The sequence below is a fragment of the Pan troglodytes genome, chromosome 3 (genome assembly GCF_028858775.2).
Source record: "Pan troglodytes isolate AG18354 chromosome 3, NHGRI_mPanTro3-v2.0_pri, whole genome shotgun sequence".
NCBI lineage: Eukaryota > Metazoa > Chordata > Mammalia > Primates > Hominidae > Pan > Pan troglodytes.
Window position 1 is genome coordinate 75,556,152 of NC_072401.2, and position 18,765 is coordinate 75,574,916.

At 43.0% G+C, this 18,765-nt stretch overlaps 1 protein-coding gene across 4 annotated transcripts in view; it reads right to left on the minus strand.

Moving 5' to 3' along the window:
- Positions 1-442: 442 nt before the first annotated feature.
- The window catches only part of PDGFRA (platelet derived growth factor receptor alpha), a 70,969-nt gene continuing 52,646 nt past the window's right edge, over positions 443-18,765 (minus strand). For all 4 annotated transcript variants that reach the window (XM_024356152.3, XM_016951727.4, XM_024356153.3 and 1 more), the window contains exons 16-23: positions 18,134-18,300; positions 13,175-13,290; positions 12,698-12,820; positions 11,126-11,237; positions 9,770-9,869; positions 9,554-9,659; positions 8,114-8,355; positions 443-3,559 (exon numbers count right to left, since the gene is read on the minus strand). In XM_024356152.3, coding sequence (XP_024211920.1) covers positions 3,412-3,559; positions 8,114-8,355; positions 9,554-9,659; positions 9,770-9,869; positions 11,126-11,237; positions 12,698-12,820; positions 13,175-13,290; positions 18,134-18,300 — 1,114 coding nt within the window. In that variant the 3' untranslated portion in view covers positions 443-3,411. The remainder of the gene's footprint in view (positions 3,560-8,113; positions 8,356-9,553; positions 9,660-9,769; positions 9,870-11,125; positions 11,238-12,697; positions 12,821-13,174; positions 13,291-18,133; positions 18,301-18,765) is intronic.

Here is an 18,765-nt window from a genome sequence, read left to right on the forward strand (position 1 = left end):
CCTTAGATATTCTATTGGTTCATCAAAAGCCTAATATAGGCCAGGCGTGGTGGTTCACACCTGTAATCCCAGCACTTTGGGAGGCCGAGGCAGGCAGATCATCTAAGGTCAGGAGTTCGAGACCAGCCCGGCCAACATGATGAAACCCCATCTCTACTAAAAATACAAAAATTAGCCAGGCATGGTGGCAGGCGCCTATAATCCCAGCTACTTGGGAGGCTGAGGCAGGAGAATTGCTTGAACTCGGGAGGCAGAAGTTGCAGTGAACTGAGATCACGCCACTGCACTCCAGCCTGGATGACAAGAGCAAAACTCCGTCTCAGGAAAAAAAAAAAAAAAGGCCTAATATAGAGTCCTACAAATGTTGCTAAGAAAGTAAATAGAACAGGATTGCTTTAATTCTTATGATTAAACTAAAAACAAAAATGCTGAAACCTTAGTATAACTTTAAATTATATATCATTTATTGAAATATAAAGATCTTCATTTACACGTTTTAAAACAAAAACATGAACAGGGGCATTCGTAATACATTTTGTATTGGTAGACCCTATCAAGTTAGTTTTTCTCACACATTCACCACACCATTGTTTTGGGAACATGTAAGTATCTTTCTCTTTATTATTTCTAAAATATAAATTTTGGACATTCAAAAGTGCAACAGTTAATGTGCCTGTGGGGATTATCACAGTTAAAAAAATATAAACGAAGGCAGTGATACAGCTTGTCATAAATGTTTTGGCAGTATTCTCCAAGTCTATATAGAAATACATATATACATATTGATGTATAACATCATTTTATCTTATGTCCCTCTTCACAAAAATAGGACCATTTTGTACAGATTGGCAGACCACATTTTAAGGACATCACTAATCGTTTAAAAAGTCACAAATAGTGTTTCTCAGGCCGGCTTTGATTGTCATCATAAAAATAGAAAGTAGGAAAGATTGGCAAATTTTCTTCTGGAGACTTTGCAGGAGGCCAAAAGGAAACAAATCTGGAATTTGCTGAAAACACACACACACACAAATGCAGTCATATACAAATTCAGGTGGGAGCATTTGTTAGGACTGGAAACTGCTGGACTGAGAAGTTTCATCCGGCCTCATGATGTCATGCAAGGCTCACAGCAATATCAAAATGCAAAGCACCAACAAAATAAGGCTGTACAAGGGAGAGTGAGCGATAAACAGAATGCTTGAGCTGTGATTCTAGAAACACAAACGTATTTCAAGTCTAATTGGCTCTACAGAACCTAGTCAGGTTTTCGTTTTTAATTGGCCAATCTGGCTCAGTCTTCGCACTTACTACGAAAAAGTTGGATAAGAAAGTTGGGGCTTGCATTGAGATTACACCAGTAGGTAGTCAAGTACTTTATTATTGCTTCTGCATCTTCCAAAGCATCACCTGCCGATAGCACAGTGATTGCAGTAATCACAGCCCATGTTTCATTCATATGGTATCAGCAATTAAGCAGTATTGCAAAGAATGCCAATGAACCCACACCAACCTGTTTGACAGTGTGGATAGATGTGACAATTCATCCTCCCATCTAACCTCAAATTATCAGTAAAACTTAAAATGTTTTTTCCACCAAAACACTGAGCTGGTTACACAGAGACTTGGAACACTGAATTGCATAATTTTTGTACATGCCTTTCCTTGGCGGGGTATGGAGTGGGAGGCAGAAGACGGGAGACAGGGAAAGTTCAATCTCCCCCATACAGTGGGAAGTAGCATCTTTACTTTTGGAAAACCTGTCAAAACCAAACTTTAGCTTTCTCAGCCTCAGCTAAGACTGGAAAGTTAAATTAAGGTCGCAATTGCTAGCTAGATGGCATTAAATGTCACTAACCTGAAGCCAAGGATTTAAATAGTAGGCTTCCTGCGTGGTTGAATTCCAACCCTGTTCCAAAGTTCAAATTATTTGTTTCCCATAGCAACTTCCTGAAACCTAAGTCAGTGTTTCTGAAAACTGGCTGATCAGAACAGCCAGGGAGTTTAGAAAAATACAGACTCTGGTTTCCCTCAGACTTCATACTTCAGAATCTCAAGGATGGAAACCCAGGATCTAGTCATCCTGGCTACCACACACATTTGAGAACTGAGGATCCAGGCTAATGCACATCCAGCCTCCACTAAAGAATATCTTTATGGTCTCGAGTTTCAAACTCTTTCTCTTTGGGGTAAGGGGTGAAAGAAGGAGGCTGATGTCTGGGCATCCTTCTGACCCTTTTCAGGTTCACAGATTCAAAAAATACATATATTGGGGTCGCCAAAGCTTTCATCAGGCATGAAGAAGAAAAAAAAAAAACTTCTGCAAATCCAGTCTTTTTGCTGATCATTATATTTTCCATTGGGTAATATACATGAGAAGTTATGTTCAGCACAGGTTTATGCCTCTACATTGAGAACTTTTAGGACTTAAGAGTTTTGTTTGTTTCTAATCCCATTATTTCAGAGGGCAGTTAATTGTTTTTTAATACGATGGATTGGGGAACCTATTCAGTACAGTTAAAAATTCTGACTTCCTGGACAACACTACTTTTACTTTGTTCTCTATGCTCAACTAAATTTAATTCACTAAAGCTATTACCATACTTTATAGAGAAACATGTTATTTAATATAAATGTCAAAAAATGTCAAACTCATCACCTACTTAGTAAGGATTGTTTTAAATTGTGCTTTCTCTGGAGGGAAATCATGTTACATTATTACACATTTAGCATTACTGGTAACAGTAGTAGTATTATAAACATAGATTACAATATGAAAATGAGTTGTCAGGCTTCTAAATGACCCAAATCTATTAAACAAGGTTGGTTAATTATTATTCTTTACCTCTTTAACACTAAAAAAGATAGCAAAATGCTATAGTACCAGTACCTTTTAAGGTTCAAAAATGGTTTTTCATGCACTTCTTTAAAAAGTTCAACAGCAGCTGACATCAGGTTTCAAGAGGGAAGTACATGGATGGATTGAGTGGTCTCTTCAGAAGTCCAAAGAAGATAGTTAATACAATCTAAACACAGCCTTGGTTAGAGTTATTTACATAATTACAATGCTGAAGTTCTGTCGCAGTATAAATTGTGTCTGTTGGACTCTCACCAATGTCCTTGAAGCACAAAGTTCACCTTCTGTGGCCTATTATTCCCTTATCCATCTATCTCCAACTTCACACACCACTGAGATGCTACTGAGGCATTGCAAGAGGCAACACTGACAAAGTTCATTTCAAAATATCCCATTCATTCATATTTAGAACGCTCCCTGAGGCCCTTGGCTGGGAACTTCTCTTTAAACATCAACCAAGTCCTCCTCTCAACCTCCGCATTGCAATAAAGTGGTTTTCTGAACGGGATCCAGAGGTGGCCCCAGAAGTGGAAGGAACCCCTCGAATCCGCCAGTTACAGGAAGCTGTCTTCCACCAGGTCTGAAGAGTCTATGCCGATGTCGTCCATCATGTCGATGTCTTCAATGGTCTCGTCCTCTCTCTTGATGAAGGTGGAACTGCTGGAACCCGTCTCAATGGCACTCTCTTCAGAGGTCTGCGAGCTGGAGGAGGGAGAGAAGAGCAAATATTACAACTCCTGCACAGAACTAGACCTAGACTGTGGCCCCCCAGAGACAAACAAAAGCCTTTGGCATTCAAATTTGGGCTGCACAGTATGGCAAGATTCTGCCCCCAGGCCTGACATGCTGTGGTAGGCCACGTGGAAAACCAAGGTCCACCCATCACTTTTACACTTCAGCTTTCCTGCTTTTCTGCTGGGTCTTTCATCAAAGTTACTGACAAGCTGCAAGAATTTCTACTTTCCCTACTCAATCCTAGTGGAAGAGAACATAAGCAATGCCGGATCCAAAGGCCTGGGAAAGCAGAGCAGGGGGTGAAGTCAGGCCCATCAGGGTGCAAGCTGCAGCCAGGCCCATCAGGTGCTCTCCCGGAAGCCTCCTGAGCATCCAAACTGTGTTCTCAGGATCTCCTGCCACTTGCCTGGAATGCCCTCTTCCCCTCTCTCTTGACATCAAATGCCCCCCCACCGGCCCCCAACTTGAAGGCCCAGGTGACGGCTCCTTACATACTAGAGAAGTGGCTGAAAGGGGAGTTCTGGAGTCAGAAAGCCTTAGGTCTGGAATGGTCCCCCCACTTACTAGCTGTGTGATGCCACACAAGTTACTTAACTTGAACGTGAACTTCAACTGAGAAAGTTCAATTCCTGGTGCATCAAATTCTGCAGCTCAGCCTGTTGTAGCCCTAGAAAACTTCTGGGCACCTTTCTCATGTTATTTATTCCAATGTGACTTTCTAACTTTATATAAAAGCAGAACCCTCTTACAACTCAAATATTATTCAGAGCCCACAAATACAAAGTAACCAAATTGAGAAAGGATCTGAGACAGAGAGCCCTAGATTCACTGCCCAGCCTTCCCCGACCCCCGTGAAGTTCCATTGCAGACCCCCAAAACTTGGAGGAACACCATATGCTCAAGAGATATAAACACGTTATAAAAACTGGCCTGAGCAAAGCATAATAAAAAACCGAAGACTGATGGGCCACTGTGTCCCATCTTCAAATCACATAACACATTCTAAAACAAAATAGAAAAGCCATACTTTCAAAATTACCCAGTCCATACAAATAAACAAGGGCTGTCTACATATTATACCTAAATTGGTTAACAAAGGTCACAGTCATAAGCCTCCAAAATAATGTTCTGATGGGAAAGAAGAGGAAAAAAAAAACACACACACACACACAAGCAACTTGGACCTTGAACTAGGGGCCACTATCATCACCTTCTCCTACCTCTGTCCAAGGGCCATGCAAAGACAGCGGAGAACTGGGGCATGGTCTCCTCCATCTGACCACATGAACCAGTGATTCTCAGTCCTGCCTGGGCATTAGCTCCACCTTGGTGCTGAGTTAAAGAATCTAGGCCAGGTGAGATGGTTCATGCCTATAATCCCAGCACCTTGGGAGGCCGAGACTGGCAGATCACTTGAGGTCAGGAGTTCAAAACCAGCCTGGCCCACATGCTGAAACCCCATTTCTACTAAAAATACAAAAATTAGCTGGGCATGGTGGCATGTGCCTGTAATCCCAGCTACTCAGGAGGCGGAGGTATGAGAATGGCTTGAACCCAGGAGGCAGAGGTTACAGTAAGCTGAGATCACACCACTGCACTCCAGCCTGGGTGACAGAGCGAGACTCCATCTCAAAAAAAAAAAAAAAAAGAAATTCTAGGTAATGGTCACCCAATGACTGATAATGTTACAAAAGGCAGACAACTGGACAGTGCATACCTCCTGACAGAAGCACACAGAACCATCTATGAAGCATGTTTGCCGAAGATCTAACCTGAGTCAGGTTAAGTTCCTAGACTAACTACCAGTTTACAACACATAGAGAAGACAGAAGCACCTGAGAAGGACACTTCAAGGATGTAATCAGCAAAATTCTGATTGTGGGAACTCCACAGGCAAACACTATGGTTTCTTCACAAATAATATGTAAGAGGGCAAAAAAAAGAGGCATAGTGAACTTACAGAGACATAGCAACCAAGTGCAATGTGTGACTCTTATCTGGATCTCAAACAGAACAAAACAAGTGTATGATAATTTTTTTTTAACTTTTATTTTATGTTCAAGGGCACGTGTGCAGGTTACATGGATAAATCACGTCATGGCGGTTTGATGTACAGATTATTTCATCACCCAAGTAATAAGCACAGTATCCGATAGGTATTTTTTCTGATCCTCTTCCTTCTCCCACCCTGCACCCTCAACTATGCCCTGGTGTGTGTTGTTCCCCTCTTTGTGTCCATGTGTTCTCGTTGTTTTAGCTCCCACTTATAAGTGAGAACATGAGGTATCTGGTCTTCTGTTCTCGTATTAGTTTGCTAAGGATAATGACCTCCGGCTCCATCCACGTTGCTGCAAAGGACATGATCTTGTTCTTTTTTTAATTTCATTTTTGTATTTTCCACTTTTTAAGTTCAGGGGTACATATGCAGGATGTGCAGGTTTGTTACATGGGTAAACATGCGTCACGGTGGTTTGCTGCGCAGATCATCCCATCACCCAGGTATTATGCCCAGTATCCATTAGCTATTCTTCCTGATGCTCCACCCAATCCCCAACCCCTGAAAGGCTCCAGTGTGTGTTGTTTCCCTCCATGTGTCCATGTGTCCTCATCGTTCAGCTCCCACTTATAAGAGAGAACATGTGGTGTTTGGTTTTCTGTTCCTGTGTTAGTTTGCTGACGGTAACGGCTTCCAGCTCCATCCATGTCCCTGCAAAGGACATGATCTCATTCCTTTTTATGGCTGCATCGTATTCCATGGTGTATATGTATCACATTTTCTTTATCCAGTCTATCATTGATGGGAATTTAGGTTGATTCCATGATTTTGCTATTGTGAACAGTGCAGCAGTGAACATACACATTCATGTGCCTTTATAATAGAATGATTTATATCACTCTGGGTATATACTCAGTAATGGGATTGATGGGTCAAACAGTATTTCTGCCTCTAGGTCTTTGGGGAATCGCCACACTGTCTTCCACAATGGTTGAACTAATTTACACTCCAACCAACATTGTAAAAGTGTTTCTTTTTCTCCACAACCTCGCCACAATCTGTTGCTTTTTGACTTTTAAATAATAGCCATTCTGACTGGTGGGAGATGGTATCTCAGATCTTGTTCTTTTTTATCAACGCATAGTATTCCATGGTGTGTATGTGCCAGATGTTCTTTATCCAGTCTACTGTCAATGGGCATTTAGGATGATTCCATGTCTTTGCTATCGTGAATAGTGCTGCAGTGAACATACGTATGCATGTCTTTATGGTAGAATGATTTATATTCCTTTGGTTATATACCCAGTAATGGGATTGCTGGATCGAATGGTAATTCTGTTAAAAGTTCTTTGAGAAATCACCACACTGCTTTCCACAATAGCTGAACTAATTTGCACTTCAACAAGCAGTGTATACGCTTCCCTTTTTCTCCACAACCTCACCAGCATCTGTTATTTTTTGACTTTTTAATAATAACCATTCTGTGTGGTGTGAGATGGTATCTCATCACGGTTCTGATTTGCATTTCTCTAGTGATCAGTGATGTTGAGCATTTTTTCATATGCTTGTTGGCTGCAGGTATGTCTTCTTTTGAAAAGTGTCTGCTTATGTCCTCTGCCCACTTTTTAATGGAGTATGATAATATTTGTGAGATAATTTGAACTTTAACTGGCTGCCTGATGCCTTAATGATTTATTGTCCCTGTTTTGGGTGAGATAACAGCATTGTAGTTATTTTTAATAACTGTTGTTCTTCTTTAAAATAGAGCCCTTATCTTTAAGAGACACACACTGGAATATTTATGGGTGAAATGATAAGGTGTCTAGGATTTGCTTCCAAACAATCCAGAGGAGGCTGAGGAGAGACAGACATGGCCATGTGTGCATCCAGGCTGGCAGAGTGCATAGTCATTGAAGCTGGGTGACGGATACTGAACAGCTCACTATACTATGTGAATTGTGCACACGTTAGAAATCTTCCATAATACAAAATTTAAAAGAAAGAAGAAACAAATCAGCCAGGGAGCAGTTGGCCACCACCCCCAGGGATTCTAATTTGTTGTTTTGGGTGAGGCTTGTAGATCAGCAGTTTTTAAATCTCTGCAGGTGATTCCAATTCACAGGTAGGGCATAGCGTCAAAGGACTCAGTCCCACCTTTCTTCACTTTTTCCCCAGTTCAATGACTATTTAAGACAATGGCAGGAGAGGCTTATATGATCTCAGTAATCACAGTTCTGTATCAATTTGATCAAATTACCTGAGAATTTAGCTCAAAGATTCTCCACCAGGGAAGCATGTCCCTCTCCCCACAACATGCACATCCCTCTCCCAGCCCCAGGGGGAACATATTAGAATCATCTGGGAAGCATTTTCAAAACCACGTGGACCTCCTGAGGATTCTGCAACTTGTCCCTGAGTACATATTTACCAACCGGGAGTGCACCATTATCGGGAAAATGGGTCCTCTCCTTCAGGGCCTATAGGGGAGGGGAAAGGTGAGACACTGAGGCTGCCCCCACAGCTACCTGTGTCTGTTCCTCTTGCCCAGGTCCTCCTCCTCAGGGACAGGGTCAATGTCAGGCAGAGGAATGATGTAGCCACTGTCAGCGCTCAGTCTCTGCTCATCCAGACCACCCTCCCAGTCCTTCAGCTTGTCTTCCTCGTTTTTGTAGGTGACACCAATGTATGCATTGTCTGAGTCCACACGCATGCGTGCCACAGCAGGATGGTCACTCTTCAGGAAGTCCAGGTGAATTTTTTCATAACTCTATAAACATTCATTGAACATATTTAATCAAGTGTTAACAACCAAACCTCAAAAATGAATAGAGACACTCAGAACTTACTATTATTTAACTGTACATATTTCCAAACTACCTGGAAGATGTGGGACTTAGTTGAAGGAGAGTCATGTCAACTATCCCCAGAGACATAGAACATGAAGAAGGGGCCACCAATGGTAAAGAGCTTCTGCCATTAGGTGCTAAGATACCAGTAGCCCCTTCTCCAAGTCAGTAGCTACAACTGAGAACCCTTCTGGTCCCCATCACGTTGCCTTTCCAGGGCTTGGATGGGTCCCATAGATAGGCAGTGAGGCCTTCTATTGGGTGGATAATACCCAAAGCCTTCATGATCCTTAAACATTGGAGAGGTCTAACATTGGATGTGAAAAGACCCTATTTTCAACAATAACTTCAATCTCTTCCCACCAACACATTTCCACCAGTCAGAGCATCTTTGACCAACTGAGGGTTAATTTCCTTCTGCCTCCTCACTGCCTCACCTGTGAAAGTTGTAGTGGGCAGTGAGATAATTAACAGACAGAAGTATTTAACTTCCAGTTCGGCACACAATCTCCTAACGCTATTCCTCCTTGAGAAGAAGGAAGAAAAATGGTAAGTATAAAAAGTCTACACAGGGACTAATCTTAATCTAAGAAACTGAGGTTATGTCTGAGTTTTCCTCTCAACACCTCAGCAGAAAGCTGTTTCATTCATTTACATATCCTGCTTGGTTCCAAGAAATTACATTTGTTCCTTTGAACAATGCTTCCTATTCCACAAAAAACCAGCTGGTGCCACAGATAACAGCTGAGGTTGTTCCTTCCAGTCCGCTGGTAAAAGCCAATTTCGCATGGATTTAAGTGCACTCAAATTAGTGATGTAATGGCCATGGATGCCCTGAGTCTTCTAACTGCACACTAACTTCTGATACTCAAACATCTGGAGAATAGTGCTTACAGGTACTGCACATATAAGATGAAAGGAAAGCCCCACGGGAAGGGGAGGGTTTTCATTCATCATTGCTACTAGGGTCTCGTGGAGCACCGCCATGAAGCCCAGCCACTGGATCACACAATCTTTTGCCTCTTTTGAAAATGCTCCTCTAGAACTGTGGAACAGCACAGCTCACTGGTATAACTTCCAGCTTTAACCAGACCTTTCCACCCATAGATCCAAACACACCTTTTTATATTGTCCAGGCAGCAGATTCTCCACAATCTCACTCAGGTGGTAAAAGGAGGGTCTCTTCTCCGGCTCACTGTTCCAGCATTTCACCATGATCTCGTAGCTGTGGGGACAGAACTCAAGAGTGGGCACAGGGGGAAGTCTCAGGGCCCCTCCCTCCCCCTAGACCCACAGACTGTGAACACAGGCCCCCGGGATGGGGAAGGAGCTCACACTTCACTGGTAGCGTGGTCAGGCTTGGCCATCCGGTACCCACTCTTGATCTTATTGTAGAAAGTAGAATCCACCATCATGCCGGGGTAAGGGGTGCCACCTAAAAGCCAAACAATAAAACACCAGGACTAACAAACGCTCAGTGCATTGTTGAAACACTTGGCATGATAGAACACTGTTAGAAAACCTTTCAGATCCTATAGCCTTGAAGCACTGGTTTTTTCAAGAAAATTCAGTGTCATCATCTCCTTGACTTCAGAGACCAGCTCAAACCTTAAGTTTAATTAGGACTCCAGGTTGGTCAAGTCCAAGTACCATCACAAAAATTCCACATCTTTAGAAATAAGCGTTCAAGTGTTTTTCAATGTGTATGACTATTGGATCAACACAGACAAAATGAACTAGAAAAGCAAGGAGAAATTCTGAATCATTAAAACCCAGAGAGTCTTTTTTACCAGGTATGTTCAAATAGCTAAAGCAAAAATCAAAGTTGTGGCCTCTCTGCTTTTAAGGGAGTACAGGACTCCATTAAGCCACTGGGGATGATCCATTGTGATCATCCATGGAGGGAGAACTAGGATGAAAAAGGAGACAGGGCAGGAAGATACACTTTACTATTACATCCTGATCACAGATAAATTCATGAAACATTTCACACTTTCAAAGCCAAGGCCAGGTCAAGTTAAGTTCCCTCTCTGAAGCCTTCCCACACTATTCCAGGACTCCTTTCTCTTTACTCAAGACTCAAATTACAATTTTAAATCAGCACCACACTGTTTATCCCTAAGTGTGTAAGTCTCACCTCCCCAGATGAACCATCCAGATGTCAGGGTTATGGCTCATCCTTCTCTTAGGGACCTCACCGGACAGCCCAGGGCACCTGGGTTGTTCAGCACCTGGGTTGTCAAGACTGGCCAGTGACAACCAGGAATGAGAGCCCTGCCCTTCCCGCCACATACCCCTTTTCACCTGAGCATCAATTGCCACCAGGTGAGGGAGGGCCCACTCTCCATGGGTGAACCCATGTGACCCAAAGCCCAAAATGAAAAAGCAGCTGGGATGCGAATGTCATTGGGACCACTTCCAGTGGGAGGAAGTCACTCTGGCATAGCCCAAAGGAGAGGAGGGGCAGAGGCCAGGAGTGAGACGCAACCCCCAACAAAAACCCCCATCTCCACCTGCATGGGCCTATCTCAGACACAATAAGGCACAACATGTGGTTTGAGGCGGCTGCAGCATACTGGCCTCACACCAGGTTATCTTAACAGTGTCTACATCCTGGGGCTTGAAAGAACACATTTTCCTTCCAGTGGTGTTTCAGAACAGCCCAAATAAGCAGCGATGTCAGGCCCATACCAAGGGAAAAGATCTCCCAGAGCAGAATGCCGTAAGACCAGACATCACTCAGTGTGGTGTAGAGGTTGTCAAAGATGCTCTCAGGAGCCATCCACTTCACGGGCAGAAAGGTCTGCAAGGAAGGAGGGAGACAGTTAAACCCATGTCTACTCACTGATGATCCACAGCAGTGGAAATAGAAAAGGGTTCCCCTTGGGCTCTTAATAACTTGTGCTAATTATCTTGTCCCATTTGAGTGTCTTTTACATGTGTTTTGTTCATTACTGAACTCTCAGTCCCTGGCACATAGTAGGTGCTCAACAAATACTAGATGAATGATGAATGGTCAATATTGCCTTTTATGTCCTCCAAAGGAATAATATCCAAAAACATTAATCCTGAATTTTCACCCAAAAGGTGTAAGCCCTGAATGGACCGGTTTCCTATTTTTAGATATTCCTGGGAACAAAATTAAGAACAGATCCAACGATCTATGAGCCGATTACAGCTATCACGGCCACATGAGTACATGAATCACACACAGCATGGATGCAGGCCCATGTCTTTCTCTAGGTGGAAGCTGCAGCTGCCATAAGCTGTCTCACGTCCAGTGCAGTGAGGTGATTTGGAATTGTACCTACAGGGAGCAGATATATCCCCACAGGGAGCTATGTCATCTGCTGAGAAGTGGAAGGGATGGGAAGAATGGTTCAAGTAGACAACAAAATGAGTATCTTTAAGGAAACTGTGCCTCTAAGATACATAAACCCAAATGGTTTCAATATTTTAGGGGTCACAGATGGCTTTTGAAAATCTGATAAAAGCTTAAAATATAAAGACACCATCCTTGGGAATGCATGCTTGTCCATGCATACACACAATTGACATATTAATAGCTAACACTTGCCAGATGCAGTGGCTCACACCTGTCATCCCAGCACTTTGGGAGGCTGAGGCAGGTCGATCACTTGAGGCCAGGAGTTCGAGACCAGTCTGGGCAACATGGTGAAACCCTGTCTCTACTAAAAATACAAAAATTAGCTGAACATGGTGGTGCATGCCTGTAATCCCAGCTACTCGGGAGGCTGAGGCAGGAGAATTGCTTCAACCTGGGAGGCAGAAGTTTGCAGTGAGCCAAGATTGTGCCACTGCACTCCAGCCTGGGTGACAGAGTGAGACTCTGTCTCAAAAAAAAAGAAAATAAATAAATAAATAAATAAATAAATAAATAAATAAAATAGCTAACATTATTGAGTGCTGTTTCTATATGCCAGGCACTGTCCTGAGCACTTTACATGAATTCATTGATTTAATCCCCATAACAACTCAGCAAATAGGTACTATTACCACCTCCCACTACAGTCAGGGAGACAGAGGGGCAGAACAGTCAAGTATCTAGCCCCAAATCCAAATTAAGTAAGTGGTGGAGCTGGCACTCACACCTGGGCAATCTGCTGCCAAGGCAGTGTACTGACCCCTTGAAGTCTATTGATGTTTTAAAAAACAGGCACCGAATCTCTAGAAGCAACACCTGACTTCAGAGATTAAAGTGAAGGAGGGTGAGCCTGCCTAGTGAGGGAAGTGAGGACGTACACTGCCTTTCGACACATAGTTCGAATCATGCATGATGTCTCTGGCCAGGCCAAAGTCACAGATCTTCACGATTTTTCCTTGTGCCAGGAGGACGTTGCGAGCAGCCAGATCACGGTGGACACACTGCATGGAAAAGGAAGAAATGACTCAGGATCAAGCCATCTGTAGCTGAATAGCATCACCCCTGCAAGACTGGCTGATCCATGGTGGCACTTGGAGCTGTCTGCCTGGATATAAAGGGCTGGCCTTCTCCCAGGTTCTCACTCCACCCACTCCCAACAGAGAGAAAGCTCTAGAGAAGAGTAGACGCCTGATGATTTCAGACTCCCTGTCCTGCGTAAGGGATGAAGGAGAGAGACAGGTAAGTAAGAGGCCCCTGTTATTAATGGCCTTTCCAAGATCTATCTCCTAGCATCTCCTTCCACACTCCACTCACTGAAATCTGGGTCTAAAAAGGTCTGTGTTCCTTGAACTTACATTTTTTGAAGCCAAAAACTCCATTCCTCGGGCAACTTGATAGGTGAAGCTCAACAAATCCAATAAAGTAAGGCCTTCTGAGTTATCATCTGAAAGGAGGTTTTTGACTTCTGAGTCTGCAGAAAAGAAATTAAATGTATTGGTGCTGGCAGGCAGCAGGAAATCATCAGGTTGCAGAGGCATGCCCAAAGAACGCATCCAAAAATATTTTCTTAATTTTTTTGTAGAATGTTTAGATCTCACAGATGAATATCACTATGCAAAGATTCTATCTTAGAAAATAGATGTATAGGCCAGGCATGGTGGCTTATGCCTATAATCCCAGCACTTTGGGAGGCCGAGGTGGGTGGATTGCCTGAGGTCAGAAGTTTGAGACCAGTCTGGCCAACATGGTGAAACCCTATCTCTACTAATAATACAAAAAAATTAGCCAGGCATGGTGGCATGTGCTTGTAATCCCAGCTACTCGGGAGGCTGAGGCAGGGGAATTGCTTGAACCAGGGAGGAGGAGGTTGCAATGAGTTGCAGTGAGCTGAGATCACACCACTGCACTGCAGCCTGGGTGACAGAGTGAGACTCTGTCTCAAAAAAAAGAAAGAAAGAATGAATGAAAGAAAGGAAAGAGATATGCAGAAACATATATCTGGTTTAAAAATTACACACACACACGCAATGATATAGTTTGGATATGTGTCCCCACCCAAATCTCATGTTGAAGTGTAATCCCCAGTACTGGAGGTGGGGCCTGGTGGGAGATGACTGGATCATGGGGGTGAATTTCTCACGAATGGTTTAGCACCATCCCCTTGGTGCTATCCTTGCAAAAGTGAGTGACTTCTTGCAAGATCTGCCTGTTTAAAACTGTATGGCACCTCTCTCTCTCTCTCTCTCACTTGCTCCTGCTCTGGCCATGTGATATGCCTGCTCCCCCTTTACCTTCCACCATGATTGGAAGCTTCCTGAGGCCTCTCCAGAAGCAAACGCCTGTATAGCCTGCAGAATCCATGTGCCAATGAAACCTCTTTTCTTTATAAATTACTCAGTCTCAGGTATTTCTTTATAGCAATGCAAAAACAGCCTAATAGAGAAAATTGGTATCAAGGAATGGGGAATTGCTGTAAAGATAACTGGGTAACAGGCAGAGATAAGAAGAGTTTGGAGGGCTCAGAAGAAGACAGGAAGATGAAGGAAAGTTTGGAACTTCTTAGAGACTGGTTAAATGCTTGTGACCAAAATGCTGATAATGATACGGACAATGAAATCCAGGCTGCCAAGGTCTCGGATGAAAATGAAGAACTTATTGGGAACTGGAGTAAAGGTCACCCTTGTTAAGCTTCAGCAAAGAACTTGGCCACATTATGTCGATGCCCTAGGAATATGTGGAAGTTTGAACTTGAGAGTGATGACCTAGGATATCTGGTGGAAGAAATTTCTAAGTAGCAAAGTGTTCACGATATGGCCTGGCTGCTTCCAATAGCCTACAGTCAGATGCAGAAGCAAAGAAATGACTTGAAGTTGAAACTTATATTTAAAAGAGAAGCAGAGGCTGGGCGCAGTGGCTCACAGCTATAATCCCAACACTTTGGGAGGATGAGGTGAGAGGATTGCTTGAGTCCAAGAGTTCAAACTAGCCTGGACAACATAGCGAGACCCCATCTCTTTAAAAAAAAAAAAAAAGTAAAAGGGAAGCAGAGCATAAAAGGTTGGAAAATTTGTAGCTTGGCCATGTGACAGAGAAAGTAAAAGCTTTTTTGGGAGAGAATTTAAGAGGGCTGCTGGGCAACCACTTGCTAGAGAAATTTGCATAACTAAAAAGGAGGCAAAGGCTGATTGCCAAAACAATGGGAAAAAGGCCTTTAAGGCATTTCAGACACCTTCATGGCAGCCCCTCCCATCACAGGCCCAGAGGCCTAGGAGGGAAGAATGGTTTCATGGGCCAGCCCCAGGGTCCACTGCCCTGTGCAGCCTCGAGACACTGCTCCCTGCATCCCTATGACTCCAGCTCCAGCCGTGGCTCAAAGGAGTTCAGGTGCAGCTTGGGCTGTTGCGTCAGCTTGTGACAGCCATAAACCTTGGCCGCTTCCATGTGGTGTTAGCCTGTGGGTGCACAGAGTGTAAGAGTTGAGGCTTGGGAGCCTCTGCCTAGATTTCGGAGGATATATTAAAAAACCAGGGTGTCCAGACAGAAGCATGCTGCAGGAGTGGAGCCCTCACAGAGAACCTCTACTAGGGCATTGCAGAGGCGAAATGTGGGGTTGAAGTCCCCACACAGAGTCTCCACTGGGGCACTGCCTCGTGGAGCTACGAGGGGAGGGCCACCATCCTCCATGAATAATATATCCACCAACAGCCTGCACTCTGCACCTGGAAAAACCACAGGCACTCGACACCAGCCCCTGAGAGCAGCTGCAGGGGCTAAACCCTGCAAAGCCACAGGGTGTTCCACCCCTCCCAAGAGCTCCACCCCTTGCATCAGTGTGCTCTGGATATGGGATACGGAGTCAATGGAGTTTATTTGGAGTTTTCAGCCCTGCTGGGTTCTGAACTTCTGTGGGGCTTGTAGCCCCTTTCTTTTGGCCGATTTCTCCCTTTGGGAATGGGAATGTTGACCCATTGCCTATAACCCCATTGTATCTTGGAAGTAAATAACTTGTTCTTTATTTTACAGGCTCATAGGTGGAAGGGACTTGCCTTGTGTCAGATAAGACTTTGGACTTTGAGTTGATGCTGGAATGAGTTAAGGCTTGAGGGGACTATTGTGGAGGGATGATTGTATTTTGAAATATGAGAAGGACATGAGATTTGGGAGGGTCCAGGGTCAATATGATATAGTTTGAATATGTGTCCCCACCCAAATCTCATGTTGAATTGTAATCTCCAGTATTGGAGGTGGGGACTGGTGGCAGATGAATGGATCATGGGGACAGATTTCTTATGAACAATTTAGCATCATCCTTCTGGTGCTGTCCTCGCAATAGTAAGTGACTTCTTGTAAGATCTGACTGTTTAGAAGTGTGTGGCACCTCTCTCTTTCTCTCTCTCGCTTGCTCTTGCTCTGGCCATGTGATGTGCCTGCACTGCTTTGCCTTCTGCCATGACTTCATGGCTTCATGAGGCCTCCCCAGAAACTGAGCAGATCTACCAGTATCATGATTCCTGTAAAGCCCGCAGAATCATGAACTAATTAAACCTCTTTCCCTTATAAATTACCCAGTCTCAAGTATTTATTTATAGCAATAAAAGAACAGCCTAAAACACACAGAGACATACACGCACACACAAAACACACACAGCCACAAGGACCAATCTTACACATAATTATTTTGTTTACCTCCTAAATTTCTTTTTTTCGACCATAATTAGCAAATCATCTCAGCTACCTTTAAAACACACATACACATAAACACACACTAAAATCTTCCATGATGAAATACATGGAGCACACATACAAGCTACATGAAAAAGTAGTTTCTGTGAATTGCTTTATTTTCTTTTTAAAGCCACCTTTGTAGTACTTTGCTTATAATTTGTTAATAAAATCAACCACCAATCACATGTGATAGCATCTTAGAGATCAGTGCCAATGACTTTGCTTTGAGTTTCTTTGTTTCTAACTTGTCCACTTTCCCCAGTTAGTCCCATCTGGAAGGGTCCCAGGGTTTTCGAGGAAGAAGGCAATTTAATCCAGAAGTTCTCAATTCTTTTTGAAAATGTTCAGCAAGGGAAGAGTAGCTCTAGCCATTCACAATTTTTTCAGATAGTCACGGAAGGCCAGAAAGCAGTGGTCTGCCTGCCAACAGGGCTTGGGCCTGAGCATGACTCAGGTTCCTCTGACATCTCGTGCCAACTCCACCAGCCCAGCCTGGGAAGCAATGTAAACTATTTTTAACAATATGGGAGGGGAGAGGAAGTACTGGTTCCGATAACTCTCACTGGCTAATCTTTTAAAAGCACTTGGAAGTTCACCCATTTGGCAATGAGAAGTGAATGGAACTTGGAACCGCAGAAATGGAAAATATTGTGTACTGAGCTTTGCAAAACAAACACATTCTTTTTTAAATCGATTGTACCTTTCACTTAAGAACCTGAAAACATTCAGAGCACATCAATAATTTCCAAAACTATGTCCAGGGCAGCTCAACACTTTTTTGCATTGACTAATGGGAAGGCTCAGACCCAAAAAGGCAAGCTCACAGGACAAGCCAATGTCAGACTTCCAGCTTCATGTCTGTGACCAGTCCAGGGCTCTGGAGGAACCACCCTGAACAGATGTGAGTGGTCCATCTGGTCTGGGCATCAGCTGGACTCCCTGGAGTTTATAAATCAATTTAACCCTGCCACATATTAATGTACTTGAAAAACAGATAGACCCACCTTCAAAATACATTCAACAGAAACACTGGTCCAGAAAATATAACTGCAAATTATCTACTCTAGAGTTCCTATCACAAATTGAATGTTAGGAAAAGTAAAAGCAAGGGTTACTGAACTCATAGACATCAGAGACTTCTAAAACTTAAGGGAAAAAAAGCAATGTGAGGAACCAACGTAAGACAGCCAACTTGTAATTCTGCCAAGTAAGGGCATTAAAAAAAATCAATCACCATATTTTCATTAAAAAAGAAAAAGACAGCAATAAAAAAGGAAGTTCATTATATCAGAATAAATAATTATTTTTTAAAAAAAATGTTTACTGCAGGAACACACCAAGAAAATTCTTTAAAACTATTAAATTTAAAGTTTAAAAAATTTGTTACATTGTCAGCTTTTATTCTTCTCAATTTATAGGCCACAAACCTGGAAACATGTCACAGAACTGGTTGTGCAGACCTGCATTTAGAGACCACGTGGGCTGCCAGGTTCACTTACCATCCCTATACACTTCCCTCTAAATACTTTAAGTATCATATTAAACCACTGGAAAGTCCCAACACCCAGAGTGAGTACAGACACTTTTACCTAACATAGATTTCTTCTTATATGAGGCTGGACGATCATAGAGTGATCTCTGGATGTCGGAATATTTAGAAACCTCTTTCCTTTCTAGCATGGGGACATATTGTGTAGTATCAGCCTGCTTCATGTCCATGTAGTCACCATTGTTTTCAAAAGATAAAATAACATAGCTGTAAAAACAGAAAGAGAAATCTTACCCAGGGTGCCCTTCTGAAGTGGTCATTCCACTTTCAGTAGATGATGATTTTGGGGGACCTACAATGTGCCAGGTACTGAGGTAGGCATGGGAGCTAACTGGGTAAAAGCAAAACCAATCCACACCTTTCACATGAGGTGATCTAGTCAAGGAAATGAGCATTAATCAAATAGTCACACAAATACATGCATCACAGCAATTCCACTACTGGGTATCTACCAGAGGAAAGGAAGTCATACGAAAAAGATACTTGCACACACGTTTATAGCAGCACAATTCACATATTGAAAAAATGTGGAACCAACCCCAAATGCCCATCAATCAAGGAGTGGATAAAGAAACTGCAGTGTATCTATACATATGTATGTGTAGGTATGCATATATATATATATAAAAAACTCAGCTATAAAAAGGAATGAATTAATGGCTTTCACAGCAA